This window comes from Schistocerca gregaria, chromosome 2 (genome assembly GCF_023897955.1).
Source record: "Schistocerca gregaria isolate iqSchGreg1 chromosome 2, iqSchGreg1.2, whole genome shotgun sequence".
NCBI classification, from domain to species: Eukaryota; Metazoa; Arthropoda; class Insecta; order Orthoptera; family Acrididae; genus Schistocerca; species Schistocerca gregaria.
The window spans coordinates 584,727,990-584,752,911 of record NC_064921.1 but is presented as its reverse complement, the minus strand read 5'-3'; the positions used below and the strand labels follow the sequence as shown (position 1 = coordinate 584,752,911).

The window sequence follows — 24,922 nt, the reverse complement described above, 5'->3', positions numbered from 1 at the left end:
ATTCGAACCAAGTTACAACCAAGAGCTCAATATGATTCCTCACTTGATTCAGTCATTGAAGCTGTGGAATGGTGTAATATATTTCATTCTTTGCATTGTAACTGTTGACAGGTGAAGAAAGTAAATTTCTGTGCTGAAATGTTAATATGTACAAATGACAACGTTGTGTATGCAGCATCAGATGTTGCTAGCTTGTGACCATAGAGCCATAGACACGTCTACCTCTACTGTTAGTCTGCCGTCCATTAAAATTACGATGTTTACAAGAAAATGTGTTCAGTATCTATAATTTCACACAACATATAGAAAATGTTATTTCATAGGGATGTGCCAGGAATGTCGTACAAAGGTAGATCCAGAACCTCTAAATTCTTCACCACCTTATGACACCGGTACCAAAATTGAAGAGTACGAAAGATGGTTGTGACGTGGGAAAACCAACTGGAACGAAAAATATTGATACTTTAGCTCATGATCAGGCGGTTACTCTCGATACAACAGAAGCAACATTCCTGGCGGCGGCAATTACTACAGATGAAGTGGCAGACGCTATCGCCAAAGGCACTGATGAACCAGTGGTAGACTGCAATGTTCCAGGAGCTGCTCACCCCTAACTGTCCTGTGCCAGGAACCGTTGTGACTGGCATTTTAATTCCGATACCTAACCCCCCCCCCCCCCCCCTAAGATCTTGAGACCACAAACTTTCGCTAGCTTGATCTTCTCAGTGCGGACTATAGTGTCTATTCCGCCTTTTGCCCTCAATCCCTCACTAGAGAACATATCTCATGGCCATGGTGCCAGCTTACAAACTGCGACTGGCGAATGTCGTGATCTTGTTGCATTCACCAGGACCCACTGCCTCTGTGTGGCAGTGGTATCAATCGACTTCGACAATGCCTTTGATATAGTCCGACGTCAGTTCCTTCCGTCGGTGCCGATAAGTACGGGTTTCCCTCCGCCATTCGTTAACACCCTGAGATGCCTGCTTACCAGTGCCACGTCAAGTATCCAACAGAGCTGATTCCAAAACTCCCCTGTCCACTGTGATGCTCTCAATCGCCCTTTAGAGCCTTATTGGAGGCCCCTACCTCACCTTACCAAGACTCAACATGCCTTCCGTTTGTTTGGCATACAACGACAACCTTCTGTTCCTGGTACTTACACCTATGAAAGTACATAATGCCATGGCACGGTTGTAACAGTATGGAAGAACCTTGGGAAGTGTCCTCAATGAAGCCTCTAAGACGAAGGGCGCTGCCACTGCCCACAGTGGACGAACTCTGTTACTGGGTTAGCACATTCGCTGGACATACCCATCGTACGGTGGCATCCACCTGCCACCATTTGCGCCAGAGGACATGAGCCCACATTCAATACAACCTCCACCACAACCTGAATCTGCGCTAGCGAGTAGCCTACATCAACACCTACGTCGCACCAAACCTGCTGTACGTTGCCCATATCCTGTCTCTGCAAATGGTCCTATGACGACAATTTCAGGCGGACTCTGAGTATTTCGTATCAGCCGGAATCATCTTTAAAATCTGCCCCACTTCAGCAGGAATACTCGATTTCGTCCATGTTAGAGCAGAATATTTGTTTTGTACTTAACTACTGTGAGAAGGAATTCACATGAGCCTTTCACATCACTTACTTGCAGCCACTTTGAGGTTCTTCTGCCTGCCTCCCCTGTTTCGTTTATCAATGTGGCCCATATATCCCCAGTAATTTCCGCTCCGCGGAACTCATGGACTTCGAACATGGTCAGGTAATTGGGTGTCTTACGTCTGTACGCGAGATTTACACACTCGTAACCATCCCTAGGTCCACTGTTTTCGATGTTATAGTGAAGTGGAAACGTGAAGGGACACGTACAGCACAAAATCGTACAGGCCAACCTCGTCTGTTGACTCACAGAGACCGCAGACAGTTGAAGAGGGTCGTTGAAGAGTGTCGTAATGTGTAGTAGACAGACATCTATCCAGATCATTACACAGGAATTCCAAAATGCGTCGGGATCCATTGCAAGTACGATGACAATAAGGTGCGAGGTGAGAAAACTTGGATTTCATGGTCTAGCGGCTACTCATAAGCCACACATAAAGCCGCTAAATGCCAAACGACGCCTCGCTTGGTGTAAGGAGCGTGAACATTGGGCAACTGATCAGTGGAACAACGTTGTGAGGAGTGACGAATCACGGTACACAATGTGTCGATCAGGTGGCAGAATGTGGGTATGGCGAATGCCCGGTGAACATCATCTGCCAGCATGTGTAGTGCCAGCAGTATAATTCGGAGGCGGTGGTGTTATGGTATGATCGTGTTTTCCATGGAGGGGGCTTGCACCCCTTGTTGTTTTGCGTGACATTGTCACAGCACAGGCCTACATTGATGTTTTAAACACCCTCTTGCTTCCTACTGTTGAAGATCAATCCAGGGATGGCGATTGCATCTTTCAACACGATCGAGCACCTGTTCGTAATGCACAGCCTTTGGCCGAATGGTTACACGACAATAACATCCCTATAATGGAGTGGCCTGCACAGATTCGTGACCTAAATACTATAGAACACCTTTGGGATGTTTTGGAACGCAGGGCTTCACCGACCGACGTCGATACCTCTCCTCAGTGCAGTACTCTGAATGTATGCTTGCGAGAGTGGAACCTGTCATCAAGACTAAGGGTGAGCCAGTACCATATTGAATTCCAGCATTATCATCCAGGTGTCCGGATACTTTTGATCATGGTGTATTATGAGTGGGAGGATAGGGCAGAGAATGAGTTACTGTGAACATTCCATTGGCAATGTTGTTCCCATCAGAATCAAGAGCAAACCAACTCCGACAGTGAAAGTACACGAAAACTTGGCGACAACGCAAGCAGAGGGTGAAGAGAGACAGAGAATGTATAGGAGGATATCCAACGGGTCATTCGTTATCTAAAGAGAGATGAAAATCCAATAATGTTGGTGGAATGGAACGCGGTTGTAGGAGAAGAAGTAAAAGAAGGGGTTACGGGAGAATATGGGTTTGGCAGTATAACTGAGAGTGGAGAAACGCTAAGTGAGTTTTGTAATAAATTTCATATCGTAATAGCGAATACTTTGTTCAGTAAGCACAACAGCACGATTTATAGGTACTTGGAAAAGACCTGGAGACACAGGTAGGTTGCAGATGGATTATATCATAGTTGGACAGACATTTAGAAATCGGATATAGGATTGTAAGGCGTGCCCAGGAGCAGATATAGACTCAGATCACAATGTGGTGGTGATGAAGAGTAGTCTGAAGTTCAAAATAATCGTACGAGAAGAAAAGCTGTATGGAAGAAAGAGGGATACTGAAGTACTTATGAATGGTGAGCCACTCTTGAAATTCGCTAATGTTGTGGACACTGAGGTAAGGAATACGAGAAGCGGATGTTCAGTTGAAGAGGCGTGGGCATCTACAGAAACGGCAATCACAGATGTTTGACAGTCAGGCATAGGTACAAGAAAGGTGACTGTGAAGGAACCTGGGCAATAGAAGAAGTAATTGAGTCGATCGGTGAAAGAAGGAAGTACAAAGGTGCTCAGGTAAACGACAGGAATATAGCAATGTAAATCATTTATGAATGAAATAAATAGGACGTGCAAGGCAGCCAAGGCAAAACGGCTGCAGCAAAAGGGGTGAAGAATTAAAAAAAGAAATTATATTCAGGAGGATTGACTCAGCATATACAAAAGTCAAAACAAGCTTCGGTGAAATTAAAAGCAAAGGTGGTGACATGAAGAATGGAATGGGACTCCCACTGTTATACGCAGAGAACAGAATGGGTGAGTGAAAAGAGTACATTGAAGGTCTCTCTGAGGGGAAGGATTTGTCTGATGACGTGATAGGAAAAGAAATTGGAATCGATATGAAAGAATTGGGGAGCCAGAATTCGCGTCAGAATTTAAAAAAATTATAATCGAAAGTAGAAGAAGTTAAGGGACACAAAAAAGAGACTAGCACAGGCTGAAATGGCTTTCCAGGCCAAAAGAAATCTATCGGCATAAACATTGGCCTTGGTTTGAGGAATAAATTTCTGAGAATGTACGGCTGGAGCACAGAATTGAGTACTAATAAATTGTGGAGAGTGTGAAAACTGGAAAAGAATAGAACAAAAGCATTTTAGATATGTTACCACACAAAAATGTTGAAAATTAGGTGGACTTATAAGATAAGAATTGGTGAATTAATGAACATATGGAAAACACTGACAAGAAGAAACAGGATGATACTGCATCTGTTAAGACATCAGAGAATAACTTCCATGGTACTGGAGGGAGCTGTAAAGGGTAAAAACTTTATGGAAGATAGAGATTGGAATACAACCAGAAAATAATAAGGAGGTAGTGTGCAAGTGGTACTATGAGTTGAAGACGCTGGTGTAGGTGAGGAATTCGTGGCGGACTGCATTAGATCAGTCAGAAGACTTATGATTCAAAAATAAAGCAGTAGTACATTCACTGCTAGGATACTCACAAAAGTGTCTAACAATATTTCTGCCTTCAGATATCGATGCCTTTCATGGCACATTATAGGTCTTAAAAGTTTTGAAACATTTTATATGAAATTAAAAAACGGATTATTAGAAAAACACCTGAATAATGCCAAAAGTAAATAAATCTAATCTTACCGCAACTTCCTCTTCACTCAGAAACAGTATTTTATTCAGTCATTTCGCAGATAATGTGTTACGTTACTTTGTCAACGTGCGGACTGCACTTGAAAATATACGATCAGGGGGCACTGATGCCACTGGAATTATCAGATGTATGTTGGCTGTGTCATACAGCATAACCTTATGGAATGAATATTTCACGTTCCTCCATTGCTTTACAGGTTTATCACACAGGGGTAGTGCAAATGTCGTCAAATAAAGCCTCAGTCCATTTTTCTGATGACAAAAATGTAATCAGATATTACTAGGATCATTCGATTTTATACCTGGTATAAAGTATTGACAGTGGAAGTATCAGATGAAAAGTGTCAAGGGAAGAAGTATCGTTATCGGATGAAAGTATTCGTTAACAAGAAGTATTTATACTTTCCAGTGTCTCTGTGTGTGGCTCAGATTTCAGCTAGAATCAGCCGGTGTGGTTTGAAAGCAGCGGAAATCTGAAAATGTAATCCGCTTAGGTAGTTGGGGCGGCACGTCCGTGATTGCATGAGAGATTAGCGTGAGTGGCGGGAGGGATTAGACGGCTGCGTCAACAGATACATACGGCTCAGGTTTGTAGACAGCGTCATGGCGATTGGCGATAACGTACACCGCATTAAAAATTCAAGTTTTCTACTGCACTGTGTACAGTACAAGTTTTTCCTCTGAAAACGCCATACGGCGAAATAATTAGCCTTGGACATTACAGTCACATTAACAAAGTCTACGACCCATCACCGGTTGTCAACGTTTAGTCTGAGGTCCACCCATTTCCGAGCATTGGAAATGGATGCGATACCACTGTAATTCATTCTGAAACAACTGAAGCAACAAAGTTGTCATCCCACTCACGATATGAGAAAATTACGTAATCGTTTCGTAGCCTTTTCCCAAGCGCCCCTAAACATTTGACCATTTGAGCCGACATTAGTAATACTAAATTTCTGTAGTAACCTGATTTTGGCTGTTTAATGTACACCATTTCTGCACGCACAAACAGGCGAGGAAGCTGTCTGGAAAATCTATTTCCCACCTGAACTGTATATCAACGTACTGAAACCATGTCATTTTCGCATTCTTCCTTGCGGCTTTGTTAATGAAAGTCTTCCGTAGTGTAAATCATTACAGTCAGTTGGATTACTCAATATTGGATTTATAAACACGTTAAATAGTAATTTTTGTTTCAAAATATTTGTCAGAAGTTTCTGAATGAAGACCACAGACGTTTGATGTTCTTAAAATTCTCTTCTGCGTTCCACTCACCTAACCAGAAGTTTTGATCATAGCCACAGTGTTTATCAGGTTTTACGGTCTCGGAAACTCAGTTCGGTATAAGACTCCACAAGTTAGTACTAAACCTCGGGGAGTGTCCACTCATAAAACTCGTAAAGATTCCGAGAATAAGGGCTCTGCAGCTTTACACGTAGCTCATATACCGGGTACTTTATACGCTCTGGCAGCACAGCGAAATGGCTGCGCCTGTACCATACTCGTTTGCAACGCTGCCGATCCAGGTTAGATAATTCCTCCGGGTAACATTGTAATTTGTTTTTTCTTTAATTGCTTTAAAAATTGTAACAACTTTTAAATAACATTGATGGCCTAAAATATTATTAATTAGATGATGAAGAATTTTATTTAATTTATGAAATGACTTTTGCAGCTAATTAACACAAAATGTAAATTACAATTAATACTTTCATTTTAAACAATAGGATCATTTGAAATGCATTTTAATGGCGGGAAATTAAAGCTTTAATTACCACTCTAACAAAATTTTGGGGAGAGTTTTATTTATATAGAAAATTACGGTATCACCTGTATTTGTTAATTTCGTGTTTTATATACAAGTACCAGAATGATAATCCTCATAAAAACATTGAAAACCAAAAGTATTTTTAAATCTTGCACAGTTTATGAGCTATATTATACACGAACAACTTTTTTTTAAAATACTTGTAGGAAAACATACTCCGTTAACATTCATGAAAACCTGTCTTATCAGACAATGTGGAAGTGTACCGGGCATACTGGATCATTTTATTAAAAATTTTCAGCTACCGCTGGTGGTGCGCTATTGATTGTATTTTTATACAGACTTCACGGGAATTTATTTCTGTATTATTTTGAATCTAATAAGTACAGTCTTGTAGAAGCCTTATTAGACTTTTACCTGCACATCAAAATAGATATCACAAGGTTGAACAGGAGGAGTACCTTTTGGAGGAATCAGTTTAATTGTATATATCGATGATTTCTCGTCGTCCTGAAATATTTCGTCACATAATTCAGAATTTTCTTCTCCACTCCAAAAGTCAGTTAATAGAAACTGTTCTTCTCCCACATCAGACTTCAAAATACGGTTGAGAAAGTCAATATGCAGTCATGTCATTAGCTTCCCAGATTTAGAAGACGTTTTTACGACATTTTTAAATTTTTCCGCATATTCATTTACTGTTTTTTACTTCTTGGAAACAAACAAATACTAGTGGTGGGACTTTTCCAGAATCACTGAGAGCGTACTGAGAACAATTACGAAAAAAACAATGTAAAGAGTTACCTGAACGTATGATGGGTCCTGGATCGCCCATGCGGCAAGCGAACACGCTGCTGTCTCAGCCATTTCTCTGTGCTGCCATAGCATATGGCCGGCCGCTGTGGCCGAGCGGTTCTAGGCGCTTCACTCCCGAACCGCACTGCTGCTACGGTCGCAGGTTCGAATCCTGCCTGGGGTACGAATGTGTGATGTCCTTAAGTTAGTTATGTTTAAGTAGTTCTAAGTCTATGGGACTGATGACCTCAGATGTTAAGTCTCATAGTGTTGAGGCCATTTGAACCATTTGACCCACAGCGTATGAACTGATCAGTATATTAGCTCTATGTAACACTTTAGAGCTATTTTCCTTGGAATATTTTGTTTAGTCACTTCACAACTTTTATGGGTAGACACATCTGAGCTGTACTACTAACCAGCAAAGTCTCATGACGAACTGAATTTTCGAGACCGTAAGGCGAAGACTATACGTCCAGAAAGGCACCCTAACATACTACATTAATATTGATATCAATTATAATCACTGAAATAGAAATTTTACATTTAATTAATCAAAGCAAATGGACTGATGTGGATGAAATAAGTGAAGATTCAAGGATATGAAATGATACCTGTGCGAAAGGTTCAGATATGCTGCCCCTCTAACCTGTGGTTACAGTTGAAAATTTGTGCACAACAGGAACTCTAATATGGGCTTCCTTCTTATTTCGAGTAGTGACTTTCTTGTGTCACAACATATCTTTCAAATTACATCGATAAAACCTTCACTCGCCATTTTTACTGCAGATGGTGGACAAATTCCCTGACCAAACACGCCGAGCTATCGTGCTGGCACCCTTCTGCTGTCGAAGAACGCCTCTAGACCTGATTAAAACTCTCACTGTCAGTGACGTTTCTATCTGTGACTGCAGAACACTGCTATCGGAGGATCTCCCACGGGAAGTGTGGGGGCAGCTCCACTGGGGGAAATCATAGAACTGCCTCATATTTTTAGTTGTCAGATTAGGTTCGATCAGTTGCATGTTCTTGTGCACGGGAAACTCTACTCGAGTAGATAGTTCATTTCGGAAGTGGCCAGTTTATCAATCATACTAACATGTTCCAGTGGGCAGGGTTCTCTGATTCCTAACGAGGGCGGCTCGTCCAGTATGTAAAGTGTTAAAGTACAAGATGCGACATCCGTATAACGGTGTATTACCCAAGCGCATCGCAAAATATTCAAATGTGTGTGAAATCTTATGGGACTTAACTGCTAAGGTCATCAGTCCCTAAGCTTACACACTAGTTAACGTAAATTATCCTAAGGACAAACACACTCACCCATGCCCGAGGGAGGACTCGAACCTCCGCCGGGACCAGCCGCACAGTCCATGACTGCAGCGCCCAAGACCGCTCGGCAAATCCCGCGCGGCAAAAACGCATCGCAGCTCCGTGCTATATAAAGTGAGCGATAACCGTTATCGCAACTACTACGGTATTGACATCGAAGCCGGCCGGGGTGGCCGTGCGGTTCTGGGTGCTACAGTCTGGAACAGCGTGACCGCTGCGGTCGGAGGTTCGAGTCCTACCTTGGGCATGGATGTGTGTGATGTCCTTACGTTAGTTAGGTTTAAGTAGTTCTAAGTTCTAGGGGACTGATGACCTCGAGGGTTGGGTCCCATAATGCTCAGAGCCACTGACATCGAAGCCACAAAACCAGAACGTTTACATACTTACAATGTCTAGCGGAATGTACAGAAATGAACGTGTTTCATATCTTACTGCCTCCAAGCACTGAGAATGGATACGACTCAGTTGACGGCCAATAGTGAAAGAATTTTTCCTGGTCCTTTTGTTAGTGATTGTCATTTCAGCTTAAGCGATTCATTTTCTGCTGTCATAATTCATAATTCAAAGAACCAGTGGTTGAGTCATATAAAAAGCACACCGTCCTCTTCTTTGTAAAATTTGTTGGAAGATCTCCGTCCCCCTTCCCCTCACGGGGCTGGGTGTATGCTGTCAGATAAGCAAAGAGAATGGAAAGGGAGGGGGGGGGGGGGTTCGTAAGACGTTCCGGCAAATAAGAGCTGTCATATTCTCAACCGTTCTTGTTGTGTGGTGAGCAGCTGATGATTAATGGTTGGCCAAGTGAGTTCGTAAAGCACATTCTAGAGAATCCTACTGATGTACCTGAGCGGTGGACCGGACGGGGGGGGGGGGGGGGGGGGAAGGTGTGCTTAGTCGGACTGTGCATAATAATTTTGTACTGACAAATCTGGGAAGGACGAGAACGACTGGAGAACCCGTGCAACAGGCCGACCGGCTTAGAGCGCCACAACGAGTCACCTGAGAGAAAACATGTGGACAACAACAACTAGAGAACGACAAAGGTGACAGCATGGTAGTATAATAATATGTAAGTCCTGCAAGTAAACCAAGATCGAAATCTGAGACTTAGCGAATCAAAGAAGCTGGTTTCCTGCGAATATGTCGTCGAGATTCTTACAGTTGATTGTTAATCAATGGAATTCGGAAGCAAGTTGATGTCCGCAGTGCTTAATCAACATCTACACCAATTATAAGCATTGGTCTCACTTTGTACCCAAATACGTAACTGATCACTTGCAACGGATGATGTCAAATACAAATACAGTTATCGAAATTCAAATGGGAACATTCACATAGACTATTAAAACGGGATGGAACGGGCCAGAACGGGTCGAAATTTCATTCACACAGACCGTTTTAAAAATGAAGTGGAAGGAACGGATGGAAATTTCATGCACATATACCGTTAAAACAAATGGAGCAGAACGCAACTGATCGGTATTTTATTCACGGAGACCATGTTGTAAACTGAATGGAGCGGAACAGATCAGAATTCATTCGCACAGACTGTTAAGGAACTGGATGGGTTGGAATTTCATTCACTCAGACCACTGATAAAGAAAATGGGATAGGGTGAACTTTTATTCATACATACAGTTAAAATGTGAATTGGACAGGAATTTCATTCGCACAGTGTTAAACCGGAGCGCATCGGTGCGCTTCCCCCTTGCCAGATTGACCCAAGATCCGGACAACTTGCGACCGGAAAGTATAAGACGCTACCAATACCTGCTTACCCTCGGAAACTAGTCTCTAACAACGACTTAAGAGCCCCAGAAAATTAGGCACACAGAATTAAGCACTTCACTTTCATCTTAACATATCTCACCAGTGGAATACTTCCTCCACCTCGCTGTTAGCTCAGCAACCTCAACATGTTTGCGTGGAACAATAACATTGCATCATTTGACGAAAATCTGTAGACGAGGCTGACTTAAAAAAGTTACCTGGGCGCACACGAGCGCTCTCTCTCTCTCTCACATACACATAGACACACACAGACACACACACACACACACACACACACACACACACACACACACACACACACAGACTATGTGTTCCCACCAGAGAAGGGGACATTCAACATGATTTTCGTTATAGCCCGTCAATGCATGTAATACTTATGTAATTGTGCAATGTCTGTGTTAAGAATTTGCGAAATCCCTCGTGGTTAACCTTTTCGTCCCTCGAAACTAAGTGGGAGCAGGCCACGTCTTTGAGATCTACCCTTCAAATTGTAATTGCGCACGAAGTTATGTGGGCAACGCGAAATTACGGACCTAGGCATAGATCCTATAGTGGGGAATTTGCATAAAACTGAATCTGACTGACGCAATTCCTTTAAAACAACTATGAAAACTGTGGTGACTATTCCGTTTAACGTTATTCAGTTGTAAGATTAAGTGGATAGCAGTATCTCCTCCCCCCCCCCCCTCCCTCCTCATCTGTGAATTTACTCTTGACCACTTGAAAATTTACACTCTAATAAAGAACAACTATAATAGAAATCTATATAATCTTGTAAACTCGTGGCCAAAGACCCCCCTTATCCCCCTCCCTCTCTTCCCCCTCTTTCCCACTGTTCACCCACTCTTCCATGATGATGTGTCCCCATGTATCGACTTCAAGAATATAATGCTGTTAGTGGACAGTTTCAATGGTTGCTGCCATCACTGGCATACCAACCTCAAACCTGTGGGGAGGTACCCACATACGCATTAACTTAAGAATAGACAGCTGCGTGGTGACCAAGCTCTTATCCTGAAATTTTCACAACATGAATTAAAGCTCCTGATATTACAATGCGTCAGAGTACTCTTAATAGTGGTCTTTTTTGGATGACTTTTCGGCAATACAGCGGCAAGTCAATAAATAACCATACACATCTTCGTAGCTTTGTGATTCGCTATCCTGTAGCTTGTTGCGTGACTGGCAAAGGGGTAAGCTACTAGTGTTGGTTAAAAATTATAATCGGTACACCCCCGAAGTTTGGTAATGGTAAGGATTAGGAAATGCCACATAGTATAATACATGGTACAGGAACCCTCTTAGCCTGAAAAGAAAATAATTTAGTAAAAGTCTTCCATTTTTTCCCCACATCTTTGTTCACAAAGACTATTAGATCTTTGTTGCCTCGTACAGTTTCCTACATGCATGCGCCTTCAACCTCCAAATGCACTTTCATCCGCCTAATGTGCGCAGAACATGATATTACGTTATCGCGGTTAGCTTTGCGTCTTTCGCTTGAAATTCTGCCCTGTTTGCTCGTCAAATATGATGCAGCTTGACACCATAAAAACGTTACAAATCGCCATAGAAGTTTTGCAGAAAGTCTTCACTTGGATCCTTATTAACTAGCATTAAGCGCCCTATGAAAACGCATGTAACCCACCGAACACGAATGTTTCTGCATCTCAGACGTTCCATTTCCGTTAACTCACACACTTTTACCATTCTTATTTGTTCTGTCATCAGCGTCGTATTCATCAATAAATGCGACACTTTCGTGGGGTGTGGCGTTGACTGAGCTATTGGAATGTAATTATTTCTGAATAAACCACTGACTCTACCTACGAAACGTCCATTTTCGTAAACATTATTACCGAAATTTAGTAGATTGTGAATTGCATTTTTATCGACGTTTGTACGATGGCAAACTGAAAACTATTTCTTCGAAAATTTTATTCTGTTCTCAATATCGTGTGAGATATTAACGTCATGTATATTACATTGTCAACTCTCCCACATCGCTGACGCAAGTTGAAACCCTCTGCCGCTATATGGCTCCGAATTGTAGCGTGGAACATAAAGATGTGTAACTATGTCAGTGCGCGAGAAAACGCGCTGTAATCGAGTTTCTAACCGCAATAAGAGTGCTTCCAATTGAAATCCATAGAGGAATGAAGGCTGTGTACGGTGACGATTGTATAGATACCAGTAATGTGCGACGCTGGGTTGTCTGTGCTCATCATAGAGAAAGCAGTGTGTACGGTGTCAGGCAAATCCAACACCTTCCATGAAAACCCTGACAAGATAAGCAAATCCGGCAGTATATCACATAGCTACGAATAAATCCTGACGTTAAATTAACCAAAGTAGTACGATCAACGAGTAAGCAAATGGAATACCACAGACTAACACAAGAACACCTAAATGCATGTCATACCTTCCCACCGTGAAACAGACGCAGTTCCGAGGGAAGAAACAAGAACAGAAGCCGAGAGCAGAACCGTGTTAAGCTAGAAGGCCCTACGATAAGGGACGGACTGCCCAAATCTCCAGTCAACCACCAGGACCACCCCCAGCCCATGTTAAAAGATAGAGCCCTCCAGAAGAACAGCATAGAGTTTTAGCGTGAGACTTTTTCGCGTCTCTGTTCCGTTTGCAAACGTTAAAAAACATTGCCCCACCACGAAAAGTATAACGTTTCTCATTGGATGGACAGAATTTTTGTAAGTGGAGCTTAAGGTTAACATTGAGACCCTGATTGGTCGGATGAAAACACAGCCAGATAGTTTTTTTTACCAACTTCGGTAAATTGTAGTAAGGAGAAGTTAGGAGGGAGTCGTCAATTAAAGGTCATGGTATTCACATTTGCTACGTAAGTTAAAATCTGAAACGCGATCATTTTTCTGTTATATAGTTATTGAGAAGCCACATCAGCCACTGTAATTTACGACAAATTAGATAAGTAATTAAAGATAATTGAGGGTCACTGTAGACCATTTTGATAGTTTTCTCTTTCGTGAAACTTAATTTAAACCTAGATTATAGATGTGATGTGGCATGGGTCATCTTTCGATCAATTGTAGAACTTAGAAACCCATTCAGGGAATATTCGTTCACATTTTTGTTGCACACAGTTGGTTTTTATCATCCTGTATTAAAACATTTCCTTTTATCAAAAGTGCAATTTATAAACAATGTTTTGTGAGTAGAATAAAATTTCCAATGGTAAACTTAACTGCTTTTTCGACGTTATTTTACCAGCTAACTAAAAATAGGAAAGCCTTGAACTCCTTCCACTAAATTTAGTTAGTATTAAGATTGTTTTACAGGGAGTGCAGTGGAGCTGACGCTTAAATCATTAAGTATTTGGTTATATCATCGCTAGTCTCACTGAACTCTTCTGAACTCTACATGTCATGTGTGGTCTGGCGTCTCCTTATCAGCAACAGGTCCCAGGTACAAACTAGCCAATTCCCTAAAAAAACATGCTCAGAGCGTCGTTGCGCGAAAGTGGTAGGGAGACACGATATGGAACAAACAGACACCACGCAGAATGTTAGAAGTGGTGCTAAAAACTTGGCCCCATTCGATTTTTATCTGTTTCCAAAACAGAAAGAACGCCTCCCAGGACTTATTTTCGATAGTAATGAAGCGGTACAAGCAGAGGTGAGGTGGTGGCACTGTCGACAAACATCCGACAGTGACGGTATGAACAAACTAGTCTCTGGTTGGAAGAAATATGTTCTTCGCCAGTGACACTAGATTGCGAAAAAAAGTAGACTTGACAAATAAAGATGTCAAATGTTAATAATGTTTCTGTCATTCAAAGATCTTTACCAATTTTCACATAGAAAATTGTGAGGCATCACTTTTCAGCATGCCCTCGTAGATTACAAACAGACGTGTGTTACATTTATGTAAGCCAGACTTATCGTGCTAGTGAGATTCTTCCTGCACAACTGCTAGCCCACGCTTAAATTTGACAAATTTCATTACAAATCTTTGTCTCATCAAGACGGTTCATATTTTGAAAATACTTAACATAATTTTAGTGTTTTTCAGATTAAGCTGAATAATGCAGAATAAATTAAATAATATTGATTCACTAAGTTCAGTTTACTTTCAGTAGCAAGTGAATTACAGATTTTGATGCATTTTCACATCTTGAGTACTTTCATTGGGTCTGCCTCTGTTAGTCAATTCTGTGGGAGAGGAAGAATCACCGAACAGACACAGTTTTTCTTTAAATTAATTAGCAGACTGGTTTCGGTAATTCATAGTACCATTATCAATACTGTAGGGTGCGTCAGAATGACTTAGTGCCACATAGCAGAGCCACCGCTACAGATTTCTGACGAAACCAGCCGCATGTCGTGGTCGGTGCTCAGGCACGATGTGAATGGAATGCGGCACGATATAAACGCAGCCACGTGTGTGTGTCTCACAGATTGGTCGGTAGTGACCTCGTGGTGTGTGTGTGTTGCAGGCGGTCGTGACGTACTCGTCGACGTACGTCCTGGTGGCGCTCAGCATAGACCGCTACGACGCCATCACGCACCCCATGAACTTCTCCGGCAGCTGTGAGTACTGGCGCTTCTGCGATGCGACGTCAAAGGTGCAAACTCATTTGTTACATATGCAGGCAGTACTGCCACAAATTAGCAGATTTATTTTCAATGAAACATTTACTTTATTCCTGTGACTGGAGATCAGTCACCACATCGTATTAGAATGAAGAACAACATATCGAATAGTTTTTCATTCTGTCGATACCAGAAGTTACTATACATGTGTAAGTACTATATAATCTCTTATCAAAGTGTTTACGCTAGCTTACATTTACAGATAGAAATCCTGAATTTCACAGTACCTCAAAACACTCATCAGTATCTATACTGCATTAACCATTTTTATCGAAATTTGTACGTGAAGTGAATATAACAAAAAATTGATTTAGGTAGTATAATACAAATTTTGCCTTACGATGAATCTAGGGTTTCTTCTGACATGTGAATGAAATCTGGAGACTATGGAACATTTCATTCTTAACAGATCATACCTGCAACCTTTTTAGGATTCCGCGCCTCAAGCTGTAAAAATGGAAACCTTGTAGAATCGCTTTGTTGTTCTATCTGTGACTCGGTCCAACTGTTGAAAAACATTTTGATCAGGAAGGAGTAGACATACCGAGCTCAAATTTATGTCGCACGTTAGGGTCTTTGGCCTCTTGGTGGTGTAAAAATTTTAAGCTTCTAAGTCATTGCAATGAAAGGATACGGCCATTTATGTCACATATTTTGATACTCGAAAACAAACTAATCATAAACTATAGCCTACTTCCCGGTGACCCAGAATCATGAAATTCAGCAAGAAGCGCAGTTCCACGGCACAAGTGAAGGGAAAAACACGAAATTGTTAATTTCGTTCTTTCACGCGAAAAAAATAATTCTTTTGGCATTTGCTAGCGAACTTCAAACTTGAAATTAAAACATCCTCGCCGCGCAGAGTGGCCGCGCGGTTTATGGGCCGTGCTACGGGCTGCGCTGCCTCTCCCGCCGGAAGTTCGGTTCTTCCATCGGGCATGGGTTTGTGTGTTGTACTTAGCATAGGTTAGTTTTAATTAGTTTATGTTGTATGTAAATATAGGGACTGATGGCCTCAGCAATTTGGTTCCTTAGAAATTTACAAGAATCCCTGGAACAGATATACACTCCTGGAAATGGAAAAAAGAACACATTGACACCGGTGTGTCAGACCCACCATACTTGCTCCGGACACTGCGAGAGGGCTGTACAAGCAATGATCACACGCACGGCACAGCGGATACACCAGGAACCGCGGTGTTGGCCGTCTAATGGCGCTAGCTGCGCAGCATTTGTGCACCGCCGCCGTCAGTGTCAGCCAGTTTGCCGTGGCATACGGAGCTCCATCGCAGTCTTTAACACTGGTAGCATGCCGCGACAGCGTGGACGTGACCCGTATGTGCAGTTGACGGACTTTGAGTGAGGGCGTATAGTGGGCATGTTGGAGGCCGGGTGGACGTACCGCCGAATTGCTCAACACGTGGGGCGTGAGGTCTCCACAGTACATCTATATTGTCGCCAGTGGTCGGCGGAAGGTGCACGTGCCCGTCGACCTGGGACCGGACCGCAGCGACGCACGGATGCATGCCAAGACCGTAGGATCCTACACAGTGCCGTAGGGGACCGCACCGCCACATCCCAGCAAATTAGGGACACTGTTGCTCCTGGGGTATCGGCGACGACCATTCGCAACCGTCTCCATGAAGCTGGGCTACGGTCCCGCACACCGTTAGGCCGTCTTCCGCTCACGCCCCAACATCGTGCAGCCCGCCTCCAGTGGTGTGGCGACAGGCGTGAATGGAGGGACGAATGGAGACGTGTCGTCTTCAGCGATGAGAGTCGCTTCTGCCTTGGTGCCAATAATGGTCGTATGCGTGTTTGGCGCCGTGCAGGTGAGCGCCACAATCAGGACTGCATACGACCGAGGCACAAAGGGCCAACACCCGGCATCATGGTGTGGGAAGCGATCTCCTACACTGGCCGTACACCTCTGGTGATCGTCGAGGGGACACTGAATAGTGCACGGTACATCCAAACCGTCATCGAACCCCTCGTTCTACCATTCCTAGACCGGCAAGGGAACTTGCTGTTCCAACAGGACAATGCACGTCCGCATGTATCCCGTGCCACCCAACGTGCTCTAGAAGGTGTAAGTCAACTACCCTGGCCAGAAAGATCTCCGGATCTGTCCCCCATTGAGCATGTTTGGGACTGGATGAAGCGTCGTCTCACGCGGTCTGCACGTCCAGCACGAACGCTGGTCCAACTGAGGCGCCAGGTGGAAATGGCATGGCAAGCCGTTCCACAGGACTACATCCAGCATCTCTACGATCGTCTCCATGGGAAAATAGCAGCCTGCATTGCTGCGAAAGGTGGATATACACTGTACTAGTGCCGACATTGTGCATGCTCTGTTGCCTGTGTCTATGTGCCTGTGGTTCTGTCAGTGTGATCATGTGATGTATCTGACCCCAGGAATGTGTCAATAAAGTTTCTCCTTCCTGGGACAATGAATTCACAGTGTTCTTATTTCAATTTCCAGGAGTGTATTATCAGTATCAATGTCGGTAACAGGCAAAAATCTTCTGTGCCCTGAGTCCCCGGAATGGATAAACTGTCTATGCAGGTAATTAAGTTCGTACGGAAACCTCAGTGCGCAAGTCTTACTCGCACCTGGGAATTTTTTTCATCTTTCTTTTCCTCTTTTTTTCCTCCTTGTTTGTCTTCTTCTTGGTTGTAATGTTGGGTTTGTTGCGTTTAGTCAGTTGCCAAGTAATGCTGTATAGTTATGGAATCTCATTGTTTGTTATAACTGCAAGTGGGAATAATAATCGTTGAAAACGGCTGGTAGATTATAAATGTGACGGTTAGTATTTTTACTTCGACGGTCATGGCGGGATGGCTTTAACATTGGATGAAAGAACGTTGCTGTACAAATTCCTCCAGTTAATAATCGAGTTTATGTGAGGGAAGGCTCCCTCCAGGTGATTTTTTTTCACTGTTCTTCGGCATAAAATCGTAGATCTATTGCGGATTGTCGTTCGTGCGTATGCAACTGGCCTCGAAAAAATATGACTTCATGTCTGTTAAGACTTCTGGTAGCGGGGCTATGTCGACTGGTGCTTCCATGCTTATTCTCTCCCAAGTGTTAATTAAGGTCTACATCTACATCTACAAAGATACTCGCCAAGCCACCGTACGGTGGGTGGGGGAGGGTACCCTGTACCACTATTAGTCATTTCCTTTCCTGACCAACTCGAAAATAGAGCGAGAGAAACGACTGACTATATGCCTCCGCATGAGCCATAATTTCTGGTATCTTCTTGGTCTTTACAAGGAACATATGTTAGCGGCAGTGGAATCGTTGGACAGTCAGCTTCCAATGCCTATTCTCTAAATTTTCTGAATAGTGTTTCTCGAAAAGGACGTCGACTTCACTCCAGGGATTCCTATTTGAGTTCCCGAAGCATCTCCGTTCCATACACGTCTCGTTCTAATCTACCGGTAACAAATCTAGCAGCCTGCCTCTGAACTGCTTCAGTATCTTCCTTCGGCCCGAGCAGTACTCAAGAACAGATCGCACCAGCGTCGTACATGCGGTCTCCTTTACAGCTCAAACACTCTTTCCTAAAATTTTGCTAATAAACTGAGGTAGACCATTCGCCTTCCCTACTATAGTTCTCACATGCTCGTTTAATTAAATATCGCTTTGAAATGATGCGCACAGGTATTTAAACAACTTAACTGTGTCAAGCGCGACGCCAGTAATACTATATCCTAACGATGCAGGTTTGTTCTTCCTACTCATCCCTATTGACTGTGGTTCCCCTCTCCCTTATTTTTTGCGCATGCAGTTAATCAGAAGAGATTTGTATTTTTCTCTTAAATCTGTGAGGTTTAGACGAACGGTTGGCAGTGTTTAGGTGCCGTAAACCATATTAAAAATATTTCCCCTCATAATAAATCAGTGCACTGCCCATCGGATGCCACCTGTTATGGCAAAAGGAGCTGGAAGTATCTCCGTCTGGAAACGCCTTAATACCTAGGTTCTTATTCTTTGCGCATTTTGCAACTAGTTTAGTTGCCTGCCGCAGCACAGTTTGATGGGTCGAATGGTTCAAATGGCTCTGAGCGCTATGGGACTTAACTTCTGAGGTCATCAGTCCCCTAGAACTTAGAACTACCTAAACCTAACTAACCTAGGGACATCACACATATCGATGCCCGAGGCAAGATTTGAACCTGCGACCCCAGCGGTCGCGCGGTTTCAGATTGTATCTCCTAGAACCGCTCGGCCACACCAGTACAATTTGATGTTGGCTCTAATCTTCTTTAGCGTGTCAGCTTAATTTCGTGTCCACAAGTAAGTAAAAAACTTCAAACCCAGGTATGATAAATATCTCTACAATGTCTGTCAAGCTGTCAAATATCTATTCTTAATTTTAATTAGGACAAGAGTTACGTTAATTTGTTTGAAACCATTTAAATTATCGATTTAGCAAACAGCTTCTAACTTATCACGTCATTACTGAAAAACTATTGGTGTCACAGCAATATATTTTTTTTCCATTCATTAACAAAATAATGCACTCGGCAAAGAATACTTAAAAGTTTTCGTAGTGCATCACGTTTCTTGTATATAAATTTCTGAAAACAACATTTTTAAGCAACCCTATCAGTACTGAACTCGAAACAAGTATGACGTTTAAAATCTATATCTCCTATAAATATTTTGTAAATATTTTGAAATTTACACACAGTATCGGTCTCAGTGGTATCTATAAGCAAATCAAATATCTTTTTTTTAATTTTAATTAGGGCCGTTGTTACATTAATTATTGAAGTGTAAGAAATTTTCGCGTCCGGAAAAGTTTTCTTCTTTAGATTGCAAATCTCGAAAACTATTATACACATTGAATAACATCTTGGTGTATAAACAAAATGAAATAGAATTAAAATTCAGTTTAACTTACCGTAGGGAGCTGGCCAAACAGTATTTCTTAGTCTCACAACAAGAATAAGAATTAATCGAAATAAATTCACAAACACACTATTTAATGGCAGTAAGTACACTACACACTAATCAGACAATGCGAAAACACCGCTTAATTCAGAGTCAGTGGAACTATCAGCCTCGCTGCTCGTATTGACAGATATAATCAAGTCTTCGACACTTTGTTGTAAGATACCTTCATTGTTGCATGCGTCCTGTATCACTCCTTTCACGTGATGTACTACCTTCTGCCAGTCTTCCGATGTCACAATTTCAACTGCCTCTTTCAAAAGGCATTCCACTTCGGTTAAGGTAAATTTCTTATTTTCTGCAGCACTATGCCGCTTAACCTGAGCCCAAATCAGCTCTATTGCGTTGAAATGGCAATGGTGAGGAGGCAATCTGAGCAATTTATGCCAGTATTTTTTTTGCTACTTCATCCACGATGTAAATCGGGTTCTTTGGCTTGTGTTGCGGTACAAGTTCTAATAATTCTGCCCTTGTAAAATTACTGTCGAACTGCACCTTATGTTTCTGTAACCAGCTAACAATGTCGTTTTTCCTCGTTGCCTCTGTGGGTGCTTTGTCTTGTATTACTGAAAGATAAGGAGCGTTATCCATAACAATTACAGAGTTTTTTGTTAAGTTCTGGAGCACACAGTCTTCAAACCATTTCACAAAAGTATTGTGGTTCATCTCTTCGTGGTAGTCGGAGGTCTTATTTGAACTGAATAGCAGCAGACAATTTGGAATGAAACCTTTTGAATTACTGGCATGTGTTACAATTATCCGTTTTCCTCTGCTGGTCGGAGCTGCCACACTACCGCTGATGGTACAGTCTGTCCAGCCTCTTTTTAAACTGTGTCCTGCATTCACCCACGTTTCATCAAGCCAAACGATTTCATTAAAATTTGTCTCCACTAATTCTCTAAGAAAGCGGCATCGCCAGGCTGCAATATTTTGGCGTTCCATTAGTAACTTTCTGCCAAAGATGGATTTATAGCGGTATCCTAACATTTTCACGACTCGTAACAAAGGCGATTTACTACCCTGAAACAGGTCAGCCGCTGTGAGGGTAGCATGTAGTTTTTTGAGTGTTGGATACTCCTTCCTCGAATAAAATGCGTACATTTGACGACGAATGCTGCCATCTTCCTGAAAAGAGTCAAGTTTTGTGACCCTCTTCTCCAGTCACCTCTTTTTCCCAGGTGTCTCCAATTTAGATGAGTCACTTGAGCCTTCTTTCGTGAATTTCTCCTTGCAGATTCTTATTACTGATCGTTCGCTAAGTTGCAGAGCAGCTGCAGTTCGCTCCACCACCTTATCCAAAGGAACGAGAGGCCCTACTGCATCCCCCTCTTTCTCAAAATACTCCCTTAAGGTATACACGTATTCACGCGCCTGACTGCGTATAACGACGCCATGTCCGCCACTTTTTGTAGGTTTCCGAGGAGTGTGCAGCCTCGGCCTCCCTCTCTTGAGACTGCTTTCATCAGACATCGTAAACACACGAAGCTACAAGTCACTCACATCTCTTACCCGCACGTCTACAACGGCTCGCTGAGGACTGGCTGGCACAATGCCTTAGTCAGCTCAGCAGAGCGAAGTGGCAACGCAGTTGCAGCCGACAGCGCCGGCTGCCGTTGGTTTATTGGTGGCGGGAGCCCTGCAGGCAGTTGCCTGTCAAGTGACAACTACTTTAAATCAAACTTTTTTTTTAGATGAGCTTCTGAGGCACACACTATTGTAGGGTAGCGATCATCTCTCATCAGAGTTGGGCCTGGTGGTCTAGCGTAAAGGCGTGTGCCTGGAAACAGAAGTTGCGGGATCGAATCTCTGCCAGAGCACAGAAATTTTCAGTCTTGTGTCTCCTGGAATCACAAGTATTTTGGATTCAACGTTACCCATTAGGTCACGTTTTTCGGTGGGACAACTATCAGTCGTCTGACAAATCTTGCCCTCGTCAGTGAAAAGGACCAGATACTACTGGTTCAGGATCCACTTTTCTTGCACACTAATGTGCCGGGAGTGTTGCACTGTTGGTACAGACATCGAATTAGTCGTCTGAAGACGCTTGAGTACTGTCCGGGTCGACATGTCCCTCGCAGTTTTCTCTTAAAACGCATGATGCGTTTCTGTTGCGGTTATCAGCTAGTGATGCTGACCATGAGCTACCACTTCAAGGCAGTACTTCAATGTTCTCCGTGTTACGATGAAGGCTGGATGTTCGATTCAGTCCCTGTTTTGCACGTCGATTGGGTGGGCGGGCAACTTCAACTACTAGAAGGCCTTGTTGAATTAAAGTAACACTTCACGTTGGGTGTAGTCTTGAGATGACACTTCGAGGCACGTTGACAGAATTAGGAGTGTACAGAAGCAGCTTTGTCCTGTTCACAACTGGAAACAAAATACGCACTACTAAACTGCGCAAAATCCTGGTGTTGGTTGTATTTTCAACCCTCAACACTGTGGGCAGGCCACTTCTTTAAGGTCCACCCTTTAAATTTCAGTTGTGCGCAAAGTTAAGTGGATGGTGAAATTGCGGCCTTCGGCACAGACCTTAAGGTGGGGAATCTGCATAAATCAGAGAGTGACTAACGCTGCCTGAGTGGAGAATATTTATTTGTATATGGTTTACTGTGATTGAATATCACCAAGAACTCTGCTTGATTGGATCTAACTTAATATAGCGAAGGTAACAAAATACCCAAATTTATACATAAACACATCTATTAAATAACATGTAAATTATACTATGAAAACAATGATAACTGTGTTTCCAAAGTCAGTTGTAAGTTTAACTTGATAGCAGCGATAACTGTCCATCTATGAACTTACCACTTGAGGATTTACATTCAAATAAAGTAGAAAAATAACTTCAGTCTACATAACGCCGCAAATTTCTGACCAAAACAGTAACGAAGTTGGTGACCATCCCCCGATGTTCACATATTCAGTACAGGTCTCATTAAACTGAGACAGGCGATCGTCCTGGATTTCGTAAATGTGAAATCAAACTGAAATACTTTCCTTTTGCTGTGAATTATACTGGCCATAAAGATAGAAGTGAGCACTACGCTGTACGCTACAGAAGTGCTGGGACGACGATGACGTACGCGTCCTGTCGCAACTCTAAGATGTTTCAGACACAACCGCAATGCAGCGACAAGTCGATTCGTCCTCTACTGGTACCATCTTTGGATTCCATCCTGACATCTCGACGACGGGAGCACCAGACGATGCAGACACCACAGTGAACGAACCACAACTTGATACGGAAACTACCACGACCAAGCCCGAAGTGTCTCTTGTGGCGTTCACTTATGTGTTCCTAATCCTTTCCCGCCAAACAGTGATAGTGGCCAATTGCAAAATTAAGAAGCATTGCTGCACGAAGGTTCCCTCCAACTAGAGAATTTCGTCAAAATAGCACATGTCCTTCAGGCAACACTCACAAAATGAACATCTCCCCTGTTACCAAAAAACATTGACTTCAGTGATGCACTCTGTATGTCACACACAATTACGCCAGTCGCGCGTTCTCCCAGCCACCTATTTCGTCAGAATCGCTACTGAGACTTGAGACATAAAGAAAGAGTCGCTACGGAGCTAGACTTTTACCTGTTACCCACGTCTTTCTACTAGCGGTAAATGTTGGTCTTCAAAGGAGGTCCACAAGTATAGGTGGACAATATTTTTCAACCCCTCAAGACAGCGGCTTCAGCCTCCGTTTTGAGAATTCACCACCCGAGTGGTCGGTCGATCTTTACTCCCGGTCGGTCCTATTTGGCAGTGGCGTTCCCTGCTCGTCTCAAATCCAACGCGCTGCTTATTCGCTTGCGCACCAAAAACTTTCACTTTAACACAACGTGTTAATACAGCACAGAAATAAAAATAATAGCACGCTGCTACCAGTCACCGTGATTCCAATTAATGAATAAACTTTCTCATACCGATTTAAGCCGTTGTCAGCCTCTGAATTACAAAATCACATTAAATTGATGAAAACGCCATGCAAAATCGCCAGCTCGTGCTTCAACTGCACTGAAAATGTACATTCACTTGTTCACTGAAGAGCCAAAGAAACTGGTACACCTGCCTAATAGCGTTAGGACTCCCGGGAGCAGGCACAAGTGCCGCAACGCGACGTGGTATGCACTTGACTAATGTGCGAAGAAGTGCTGGAGGGAACTGACACCATGAGTCCTGCAGGACTCATTTCTCTTCAATACTGAATGAAAATTTTGATGTACTATTGGAGAGACTGTAACCTTTTTGGAATGTTCCTGAAATTTAACCAACATAAGAGATGGTGCATAAATTTTTTCAGCTACTGACCAGTACCCGTCGGCCGGCATTTTGTACTATTAACGAAGATGTTTTTAAAAAATGGAATTTTGCACTATTAACGGAGATGTTTTTAAAATAAGGTCTCTTGATGTACACTAACAGCTAACAATATTGCCTTAAGAGAATCAACGGGAATACAGTTATTCCTTTAAAATAAGATTACTGACTAGTTAAATTCTCTCAGTGCTGTTTCTGTGATCGCGTTCTATGGACCTTCACAACGTGCCTTTACAGTACGTTTCTCTGACATGTTCCATTGTGTTTCTGCATTTGTTTATATATTTTTTAAACTTAATCTAATCCATACACAAAAGTGTGCTCAATCTCTCGCGATAAATGTTGCAGTGTTATGTTTCCAACTTCCACCGCCAAGTACGATATACTCTGAAGACCCAAGGAAGCTGGCAGACCTGCCTAATATCGTTTAGAGCTCCCGCGAGCAAGCAGAAGTACCGCAAAACGACGTGGCATAGGCTGGACTAGAGTGTTAAGTAGTGCTGCAGAGAATTGACACCATGAATACTGCAGGGCTGTCCATAAATCTTTAAGAGTATGAGGGGAGGGAGACCTCTTCTGAACAACACATAGCAAGGCATCCCAGATATGCTCTGTAATGTTCATGTTTGGGGATTTTTCTGGCCAGCAGAAGTGTTTAAAC

The 24,922-nt window shown here is 42.8% G+C and overlaps 1 protein-coding gene across 1 annotated transcript in view; it reads left to right on the top strand.

Annotated features, from left to right (window-relative positions):
- LOC126336239 (cardioacceleratory peptide receptor-like) overlaps positions 1 to 24,922 on the top strand; it is a 956,109-nt gene that overhangs the window by 841,883 nt on the left and 89,304 nt on the right. Inside the window, exon 4 of the mRNA XM_049999729.1 lies at positions 14,825 to 14,918. Coding sequence (XP_049855686.1) covers positions 14,825 to 14,918 — 94 coding nt within the window. The remainder of the gene's footprint in view (positions 1 to 14,824; positions 14,919 to 24,922) is intronic.